The 11,161-nt window shown below is 37.0% G+C and overlaps 1 protein-coding gene across 1 annotated transcript; it reads right to left on the reverse strand.

Moving 5' to 3' along the window:
• Window positions 1–286: 286 nt before the first annotated feature.
• On the reverse strand, window positions 287–1,972 carry LOC131411455 (eukaryotic translation initiation factor 5-like). The gene has a single exon (XM_058550319.1). The coding sequence runs from the start codon at window positions 1,884–1,886 to the stop codon at window positions 597–599; it is 1,290 nt and encodes a 429-aa protein (XP_058406302.1). The 5' UTR covers window positions 1,887–1,972; the 3' UTR covers window positions 287–596.
• Between the last annotated feature and the right edge of the window lie 9,189 nt (window positions 1,973–11,161).

Genomic DNA, 11,161 nt, shown 5'->3' on the forward strand with positions numbered 1-11,161 from the left:
AGTGTTGCACTGTCATTTAATTATCAGTCCACCTCGGCATGGGAAGAATGTACATTACCAGATGCCAATGTCAGGGACTAGAGATAAGACTTAAAAGTACTATATTTCTTAATGGTGAATAAGGTAATTACAAATAAGTTTATGTTTACATTTTGCTGAAGACCTCATTATAATCTCAGCACCTAACAATATCTAACAGGCTCCAAGAATCCTATCAGGTTCAATGATAGTGCAACATTTCTTAAAGGAGCCAGTTATTTCAGCCTATGTCATTCAGAGCCAAAAATCTGAAGAATGACCAAAATCAAATCTTTATTTTTATAACTGTGTAAATGTGATCCAAATGTGTCCACCACTAATTTTTCAAAAAGAAACATGCTATAAATAAGCAAACTATATCTGCTCACTGATATGTGTATGGACTCCCTAGATGTCTCATTGGGTTTAACTACAGACCGCTCACAGCAATACACTTTTAGTAGAAAGTGTAGCATGATGTTAAGCTATTTTAGCTTTTGCACATACATGTTGCACTTCTGGCTGATGATGCAGAAAGATTCGCATCATTACAGTTAAGCTGGGCTGCACCCACTCCTTTAAATGGCATTAATATCAATGTCATCATCCTTGTTGTCAGACTTCACAGCTTCAACTTTCGGTACACTGGCAGTCTTCGAATACACCACCTCAATATTCTCATCTTCATCTTCTTCACCACCAGAAAATTCCTCTTCTGCTTCCCTCAACCATTTAATAAATGGCTGTGCTGTGACACGAATTTCTTTGGCAAGTTCTTTTGAGACATATTTCTTAGAGGCCTTTTCCGACCAGCTGATGATGACCTCTTCTTGCAAAAGGTCTGCGTCATACATCTCCTTCAAGATATGCGGAATCTTGGAGATGAGCTGAGCTTGATGCATTGCTACCACACACTCCAAACCATGAAGAAAGTACCGTTGAGCTTTTTTGCTGTTGTGACAAAATCTTAGGAAATGGCGCCTGTATTTCTTAATTTGTTCTCTAATCTTCTCATTAAAAAGAACTTCAGTCAAAACAAGAGGGCCCATGGCTTTTACATCCAGTCTTTCTGCTTCAGCAACAATTTCTTTGTCAGATGAGTCAATAATGCCCTCTTCTTTCTTTTTCTTAACAAAATCAAACAGGATATTGACCCGCTCTTCAACAGTCCTTTCCAAATCATCACTGAGTGTCAGAACTTTTGCATGGTCACTGATTTCATCCATTCTGCGCCTTTGAGCTTCCTCAGTTGTATCTTCCCCCCAATCATCATCCTCTTCTTCTTCCACAGCATGTGGAGGAGGACTGATTTCATTTGGTGATGGTGGTGGTGGTGTCTCACTGCTGGACATGGAGCCATTTTCCTTGTCTTTGCCCTTTCTATTTTTCTTTTCCTTTTCTTTCTTTCCTGTACCACTGTCACTATTCTCAGGTGGGTTTTTGAGAATGAATGTGCAGAGTTTATGATGCGTGTCAAGCATGCCTGGATAGCCACAGGCTTTACAAGAATTACCTATTGTTTGCTTCTTTGGATTGATATGCAGATCTGTTTCAGGATTCTCACCCTCAGGACAGAGAACAAATTTTTTAATGAATCCATCCAACATGTCTTGCAGCTTATTCACCTCATGAGATCCATTGACAATGTAACGATCATTCTTAACATCAAACTGGGTCTGTGCTCCCAGCTCACAACCAAAATATTTGGTGGGATACGTTGGAGGCTGATTAAGCGCCTTTGCAACGTCAAGCACGTTGACTATAACTGTCTTGATTCCATTTCCTTTGCCCTCAACCTTGGCAATCAGACGGGGCATCTTGTAGCAATAGAACTGGTCTGACACGCTGCGGTTGACGTTGACAGACATTTTGGCTTATTAGTGGCTTTATCAATAAGATGAAGAGATCTTTGATTGCAAATTTTTTGTATCTTCTGTCTGGAGAAGAAGGGATGACATAAACGACTGCAAGAGTTCTTGGTCTCTGACATGAAAAAATTTTCACCACTGAGGCTGTAAGCTTCTTGCTTGTATGCTATGTTTCCCCAATACAGGTACCAATGGCTATGCAACAGCTCATCGCAAGGGTTCCCCAGTGTCGGTGGCAGGTGGACAGGGCCGCAGCGGCCCGCCATGTGCACCGCCCAGCCTCCGCGGGCGCATGGCCATGGCCGGGATGAAACGAAACTGGCCAAGGGGCGCCCGCACCCCGTCCCCCCTTTTCACTGATGTCTAATTTCATACCATTGTGGTTGGAAAAGACGCTTTTATGATTTCAATCTCCTTAAATTTATTGAGACTTGTTTTGTTTCGCAAGACATGGGCTGTCTTTGAGAATGTTCCCTGTGCACTCGAGAAAAATGTCTTTTCTGCTGCTTTTGGCTGGAATATTCTATATATTTCTTTTAAGTGCATCTGGTCTAATGTTTCATTTAAGGCTGATGTTTCCTTGTTAAATTTCTGTCTGGATGATATATCCATTGATGTAAGTGGGGTATTAAAGTCTCCTACTATTATTGTTTTGCTGTCAATTTCTCCCTTTAATTATTAATTAAATATTAATTAATTATTTGTTAATAATTGCATTATCTCTTTTGGTGCTCCTATGTTAGGTGAATATATGTATGTTAGTAAATATTATGTTTTCTTGATGGATTGTCCTCTTTATCATTATATAATGTGCATCTTTGTCTCTTGTTATCTTTTTTTGCCTTGAAGTTTATTTTGTCTGCTATAAGTATGACTATAATTGCTTTCTTTTGGTTGCCATTTGCTTGCAGTATCATCTTCCAGCCCTTCACTCCAAGCCTATGTTTGTCTTTAGAGCTGAGATGGATCTCCTGAAGGCAGCATATTGTTGGGTCTTGTTTTTTAATCCATCCAGCGACTCTTTGTCTTTTGATTGGTGAATTCAATCCATTTACATTTAGGGTGATTATTGATATATGAGGGCTTCATACTACCATTTTATCTTTTGCTTCTGGTTGCTCTACATTTCCTTTGTTTCTTTTTCCTTATGTTTCTGTCTGCCATTTCAGTTTGGTGGTTTTCTGTGATGTTTTTCTAAGTGTCCTCTTTTTTATGTTTCATGTCTCTGCTCTGAATTTTTGTTCTGTGTTTGCCTGGGGTTTGTATAAAAGGTCTCATAGATAAAATAGTTCTTGTTCTGCTGATAGCCTCTTATCTTCATTTGACTATGCAGGTTTTGCCCTTTTTTTTCTTTCGCTTCTATGTTTTAGTTGTCACAAATTATCCCTTTTTGTATTGTGAGTTTGTTACCAAATTGAACTGGTTACAGTTATTTTTAATGCTGCCTTTCCCTTTAACCTTTATGTTATAATTAAGTGTTTACCAAGCTATGCTGATATAGAGTTGCAATTTTCTGATTCTCTCTGTGTATTTATCACCTTGCTCAAAGCTTTGTGTACCTTTGTCTTTTTGTTTCAGATATGAGAACTCCTTTCAACATTTCTTCTAACGCAGATCTAGTAGCAGTGAACTTCCTCAGCTTTTGTTCCTCTGGGAAAGCCTTTATTTCTCCTTATATCTGAGAGATAACTTTGCTGAGTAGAGTATTTTTGGATGACAGTTTTATCTTTCAGTATTTTGAATATATCACTCCCCTGTATCCTGGCCTTTAGAGTTTTGCTGAGAAACCTGCTGATAGCCTAATGGGGGTTACCTTGTAGGTTACTGTCCACCCCACCCCCACCCCCAGCTGCCTTTATATTCTTTGTCATAGACTTTTGGCAATTTTATCATCATGTGTCCCGGAGAAGTTCTTTTTGCATTGAGATAATTGGGTGTTCTATTAGCTTCATAGTTTTTATATCCAATTCCTTCCCCAGGCTTAGGAAGTTCTGAGCTATTCTTTCTTGAAATAAGCTCTCTGTTTTCTTCTCTCTCCCTTCTCCTTCTGAGATAGCCATTGTCCTTTTACTGCCCTTTCTAATGAAGTCAGATCATTCTCAGAATTTCTACATTAAAAAAAATCTTAGTTCTCTTTCCTCTTCTACCTGCATCATTTCTAGGTTTCTATCTTCAAGCTCACTATTTCGCTATTGGTCTGCTCTATTTCCAGTTCTTTCTAAGGCATTCTTCATCTCGTTTATTGAGATCTTCAGCTCCAGAATTTGTTTAGATTTTTAGAGTTTCAATCTCTTTGGTAAAGTATTCCTTCTGTCCATTGATTTTATTCCTAAGCTCATTGAACTGTCCTTCTGAGTTTTCTTGTAGCTCATTATGTTTCTTTTTTTTTTTTAATTTTTTTGTTTATTGCAGTAACATTGGTCTATAACATTGTATAAATTTCAGGTGTACATCATTATACTTCTATTTCTGCATAGATTACATCATTATGTTTCTTTATGAGAGCTATTTTGAATTCTTTATCTGTCAAATCACAATCTTGCATGACTTATGCTTGGTTTCTGGAGAATTGTTATTTTCTTTTTGTGATGCCATGTCTTTTCATGGTGCTTGCTGAGTTATTCCTCTGCTGGCACATTTGTCATAGCAAACATGTTTTTTATTTAGGTATAGCTTTGTTTGTTTTTCAACCAGGTGGAGATTAGAAACCTTTCTTTTATTTTTTCAGTAGGTGATTCTATAGTGTTTTTGGTTTCTCTTACCTGAGCTGCCTCTGGCTGTATTTGAGGATCAGCACATTCCAGCCTCCACTGCCTCTATTTGTGGTGTCACTGGTAATTTCATCATTGGTGCCTGCACCCCTGGGGGGCTCTGATGCCTTGCTATTGCTAATGTCCCTGTGGTCATTGGCTTCACTGCCAGGGGTACAGGGCTGGCTGTTGCCTCTGCTGTGTCCAGGATCACCTGGGTGAGAAGGTCCACTTCTGTGGTGGGACAAGGGGAAGGGGGGAGGGATCCCAATTTGTGGAGCCCTGCCTTTGCTGTTTCTCATTACCTTGTGGCCACAGGCACCACTGTGGTTAAGATGTCAGAATCTGTGCGTGCCTCTGCTGCTGCTACTAGTCTCTGAGTCATGTCTCGGGTCCTAGGACCACAGGGTTCTGTTTCTGCTGCTGCTCCACTCCCTGTGGCTGCAGGTGCCACTGCAGCTAGCTAGCCAGAGTTGTACACATGCCTCCACTGCTGCACACTGTGTTCTCTGGAGCTGGTAGTGGCTGGCCTAGCTGCTATAGCTGGGGGTCCAGGGTCTTGGGCACTGCCTCTGCTGTTTCCCCATTTTGCCTCTTTTATGTGCTCCAATCCATCCACCTTTGTATGTACCAACATGTGGATCTCTCCAGCATCTTGTTGTGTTGGACAATGTAATCTTTGTTGGGTTATGGATGTTTTACTCACAGTAGATTGAAGGGGAGAGACAAAGGGATTCTTTCATGCTGACATGATGATAACACCTGGCAGCAAATTCTTTGTCACTCCTCTTGTCAAAAGGCAAGACCTACTCACTTTGTTCTGGAATTTGTGCTGGTCATAGGGGATAGATTTGATTAACAGAATGTGGCAGAAGAGATGTTTAACTTTTGAGATTAGGCCTTAAGAAATATACGGCTTCTGTTTTTTCCCTTCTTGGAACAATCTTGGAAACATCTGCCATCTAAAATTTCTAACTATATTGAGATAACTTGTGAGGAAGTCCAAGCTAACTATATGGAGATAGATGCTATGTGTAGGAGCACCAAGGTGCCAGATACAGTAGTGAAGCTTTCTTGGACCTTCCAGCTCAGTGCAGCTACCAGATGAATGCAGTCAAGTGAGTGACCCCAGTGAAGATGATATGGAACAGAAGAAGAACCCAGCTAAACTCTATCCTAATTCTTGACTTACAAAATCATGACTAAATAGAGTAAATAAATTTGAATAATTTAATTCATAGAAATAGGTAACCAAAACAAAAGCTGAGTAGCATTCTCAATCTGCTTAGAGACATTGGAGGCCACAAACCTCTTTTCTATTTAAAGAATTTCAGTCTCTTGTAGACCAAGCTTGTGTTACAGGCTTACCTCATTTTATTGCAATTCACTTTATTGAACTCTGCAGATATTACATTTTTTACAAGACCCTCCACCAGCAAAAAGATTATGACTCACTGAAGGCTCAGATGGTGGTTATGATTTTTTAGCAATAAAATATTTTTAAACAAAGGTATGGTCATTGTTTATTTAGACATAATATTATTTTACACTTAATAGACTACAGTATAGTGTAAACATAACTTTTATATGCACTAGGAAACTGAAAAATTTGTGTGACTCAATTTATTGCAATATTTACTTTATTGCAGTCGTCTGGAACTGAACCCACAATATCTCCAAGATATGCCTGTATTTTCATTAGTACAATTTCCTTAAAAACTTTATTAGCTTTCTATGAAGCTGATTCAGGTCACTTCATGCACTCAAAGCCACATCAATTATTCTTTTGAAGACAGGCCTTTCTTTACAAAGGATATATCAATTTTCAGTCCAACACATTTAAATTCTGAGATGTCCTTTTGTCTAGCTGAAATCACTGTTAGACATCAACTTAAATTTAGTAGAGGTCATAAGAAAATCTTACAACCCTATCCATGGATTTTGTCTTTAGTAGACCTTGTTTTACTTTTTATTTGGGGATATTTTTACTGACTAGAATCTGGAGAAAAGAAACATATTCACTTATCAAACTTGATGCTGCTCTAGTGCCTCTAAGTTCTGCCTCCAAACTGAATATTTCATTCCTTAGTTCATCTCCCTTTCTGTACCTTCCCATAGACAGCTAAAATAGATGAAATGACACTTCATGTATTTTGTCTGGAAATCATCTTTCCAGAATGACTGAGTACATTAGGCAATTTTCTGTCTTCTCAGTTACTGTAGATGACGGTTTTGCCAATTGTTCTGCAACTGCAAACACAGGTGACCATTTTCAAACTTGCTACAACAATGTATTTATTACTTTTTCAATCTCTATGAATGGTTAGCTTACCATTTTCTTACTTCACTAACAGTTTCTCAGCTACTTTCCCTGCCTCATCTAACTTTCTCATCCCTAAATCAATGCCACCTCTTTTAATTTTTGTTGTAACAGCACTTGATTTCTAAGTACTAATTTCTTTATCAGTCAGAGTTTAGTCAGGGAAACAGGACCAGTATAAACATAAAGAAAAGGTGTATATTAAAGAGATTAACCTTGCATAAGGTGATTGAAGCTGAGGAAGTGAAAGTCTGGAATCAGGAATCAGAAGAACAGAGAAAGTCGCTGCTGAGTCCACCTAAAATACACAGGTGGACAACTCAGAGTTTTCAGGCTAAAATTGCAACAAGTCAGTCACATTCAGGCACAAAAGTGAGATCACAAAGGGGGAGCTCATGGAAATACCTACATCTCTTTGTAGCCTCTGATTGTAATGTCCACAGGAAAAAATCTAATGGTGGTTATCGGACTCCTTTGTCCAGCAGGACTGGCACATGGAGCAGAGGAGACTGAGGAAAATCTGTGACACACTGAGTACCTCTTTGTCTGTACATCACCATATATGACTATGATGAGTTTCTAAGAATAATTGTTGCTCCACTTATCTTTCTGCATCTTGCCTTTGTTTCTCTTTTGGTCAACTCTAACCAACTCATGATGAGAAGATTCTGGAAGAAAACATAGTCCAAGTCTTAACCAAGTTGCAAGCACAATTCAGCATATACTTAGATGTTTCCAACTTTAATATTTAGATCTATTATCCACTTGAAATATACTCTGGGATATGGTGTGAAGAATTGTGTATATTTTATATTTTTTTGTAATTATCTATTTGAAAATATTTTTTTGCCATCAATTGGAGATACCATCTACATTATATACTATATTTTCATTATTTTTGGATTTTTAATTTTTTTCAATTGGCTCACCACTCTATAAGTCAATATTGCAATGTTTTAATTAAAGAGTATTTTACTTATAGTATGTTTTAATATCTGATAGAGCTAACTTCTGCTTCCAAACACACACAGGTGCTTTGTCCAGATTTTGAATCCAGGTTACTTTCTTTCTTATTGGTGATATATTAGCCCTCTTGTGATAGAGCTCTTAACCGCTAGACACACTACCTCCAGTCTCACCATGGAAATCTAGGCTTGAGGTAAAGTGACGAAAGAAAATTTAGTCTCTCTGTCTCATGCTCCAACAGGGTATGACAAGTAAAATAAAATGGAGAAAAAAAGTAGGAATAAGATTTTAAGTATGGTTTAGCTTAATAAGCTCTTTTCAATCTTACAGGAAGCAGTGATCAAATGTAAGAGACATGTATGAGACTGATGTTCCCCGTCAAATATTAACTCTACTAACTCGGTCTAAAACCTTGAGTGGCCATTTAACTCCATTGAATATAGAAGATAAGTTTGAGAAATAAATTGCTACCATGTACTTAGAAGTAGATATTGCTCGTGTTACAGCATTTAGTAAATCTACATTGGGCTACTTCAATTTATTGGTGGCTTTTGAGACCACATTAATACAATAAATAAAAAGCATACCACATTGAAATGAACTATACCTAATATATCACCACTAAGAAACATATTTTCTTGGGCTCTAAGTATTTCTTTCCTCTGAAACAGCTGAATCAATGCCTTAGTGTAGAATACACCAGTGTATCTTCTCAGAGATGACTCTATTAGAATTTCATTTCTGCTAAAGGTGTGGGTATCTGATGCTGGGAATTAAAAAACAAGTGAGAAAGAATATGGAAAATAAACCACTTTGAATCCAAAACAAATTCCAGAGTTTTCTCAACTCTTCTTTAGTTTCTATTCTTGCTTCCCTTTCCAGTACACATGGACATTATATAATCTAATAACTGTCATATACATATATGAATACCATATTAGCTTCTTTTGTTCTGATTTTACTTCTTAATACTATGGAATCTTCCCAAGATAAATTCACACCATCTTAATCTCAGAATTGTCTTCAGAGCTTCTCCTATCATGGCATGACTGTCATGTACTAAAATCAGATTTTGTGGAAACACTACGAACTTTATAACTAACCTAATATTGGCAAGACCTCTTTTTCCCATCTATAGGTTGAATATGTTCTCTGCCCCTATTCTCAAAACTATTTGAAGTACCTGAAACATTCCTGAATGCCCTCCATAATACTTCTAATTTTCCCAATTCAAAATAACTGTTTTCCAGGTTTTGTAAAATGATTCCATTTCTTAGTTAGCTTCCCCTCTACCTTTATTTAATCCATCCTCTTGAATCTTTTCTTGGATCAATAAAATCCAGTTCTAAATGGAAGACAGCCTTACATTTATTTTCCAACCTAATAATTTTAATGTTTCTCTGGGATATTGATACCATAGAAAGTGTTGAAGCTTTTAATTCACTATTCATGAGTAACCTGAGGACCAGGAAAAACAGTTACAAATCAGTTTTCTTAAGTCATTGCCTTTCCCTCCTTTCTTCAGTCTTTCCCGTGATCTGAGTTGTTTTCAATAGAACTATCACAATTTATGTGATGAAAATGATTGCCTAAAATTTAGACACTCTGAAGAATTTAGACACGGCTCAAGTGTATGGGAAGAGTATTTAGGCATGAGTTCAACAATACCTCCTCTAATAAGAGAATATCATACCGACCATTGATTCCATATAATGAATATTTCTCTATGTGGAGTATGCTGATTTACTCAGTCTGATTGAATCCAGTGAAATTCAGGAAAATGCTGCCTATGTGTGGAAATATGCTGGCAACTCAGAGCCACTGTGTAAGCAGAATTATTTTTTAGGGTAATTATATTCATTGATAGCCTCAACAGGACATAGAGTCATGCCAGATAGAAAGTAATGCATTATTAAACATTTGCAGCAAAAATGTACATGAAACATCAGTTGGGCTTGACTCGTAAGATCCGTCCTTAGGAGACGGGTTTTGGTATCTTTAGTTTAGTTTTGATCTCATAGAGCTTGACTGTTACTTATGACTTGGGCCATTTTTGGAATCCTTGATTAAGGCAGCCTAACAAAATATGCAGCAGCAATTATGTTAACATTTAATGTGTTTTGATTATAACAGATTGTAGAACACCAAAATGTCCTCAAGTATATTTATAGAAACATATCTACATATGACTTAAAGTTCAACTGTGTGTGTGTGTGTGTGTGTGTGTCCTTAGTAAGTTAAACCAACCCTCAAATAAATAAATGGGAATGCAGTTACTTATTGGAATTCTAAAATATGGCCCAAAGAGCTAACTATTCCTGCATTTGGCTGATATGCACTTTAGAAAAAAATAGACTTGAAGGAATAGGCTGAAAAATTGATTCAAATTTTAAGGTAAATGAAGGTTAAGTCTAAACTAAACACATCACGCACATGCACAGTCACGTTTCTGAAAAGATAAAGGTCAAAATAATTAAATTGCAATTCTAAAAATGGGCATGCCATTTTTTTTTTTTTTTTTTTGCTGGTGATGCTTTAACTCTAAGCAAGTAAATACTAAAGTAACTGATAAAATTTTCTATTAAACAACATATTTTTTTAAATCAAAGTAATAGCTATTTCATTAGATTGGGTAGCAAAGTTGTCGTACATTTAAACCAGCATTTCAGTCTTGGACTGAATCTAAGATGTTTTTAAAAAAGGTTGTTCATTTCACAATGCCATTTAAATTTCCACACCTAGATTTTGAGCATATGGTATTTTTAGAAAGCAATGGTCATGTAAATTCTAAAGGCTTAAAAGAGAATTACACATCTAAAGTTTGTAATAGCAAGATAAATCTAGTTACTCCTAACATGTCTCCTACTTCATTATTTTGCGCCCAGCAAGTATGAATTGACCATGAGCAAAGAATAACAGAAAAAATTAATATATGCCCTTTCTAAACGATTCTCAGTGCATTTGGCCTTTTATGTTTAAATTACCCTAGAGACATCTACTGCTTTTCTTGTCCTATTTTGTACCCGTGATACTATTTTTACCTAATAGCTGTCAGATTAATAACATAATAATATGAAGAGCATCACGACAACAACATAAATGGAGTGGAGGTGTGGGGATTGGGGCAATTGGGGTTGAAGCAGTTTTGCAGGGTGAAATGAAGACTTTGTCCTTGGACATATTAAGTTTGTGATGCTTAGTTGGATGTAGCTAATGGACTTCCAATAAAAAAATCCATA

Source organism: Diceros bicornis, chromosome 11 (assembly GCF_020826845.1).
Source record: "Diceros bicornis minor isolate mBicDic1 chromosome 11, mDicBic1.mat.cur, whole genome shotgun sequence".
Classification (NCBI taxonomy): Eukaryota; Metazoa; Chordata; class Mammalia; order Perissodactyla; family Rhinocerotidae; genus Diceros; species Diceros bicornis.

Excerpts from the sequence above, each read along its gene's own strand:
- LOC131411455 (XM_058550319.1), bottom strand. The coding sequence starts at position 1,886 with ATGTCTGTCAACGTCAACCGCAGCGTGTCAGACCAGTTCTATTGCTAC.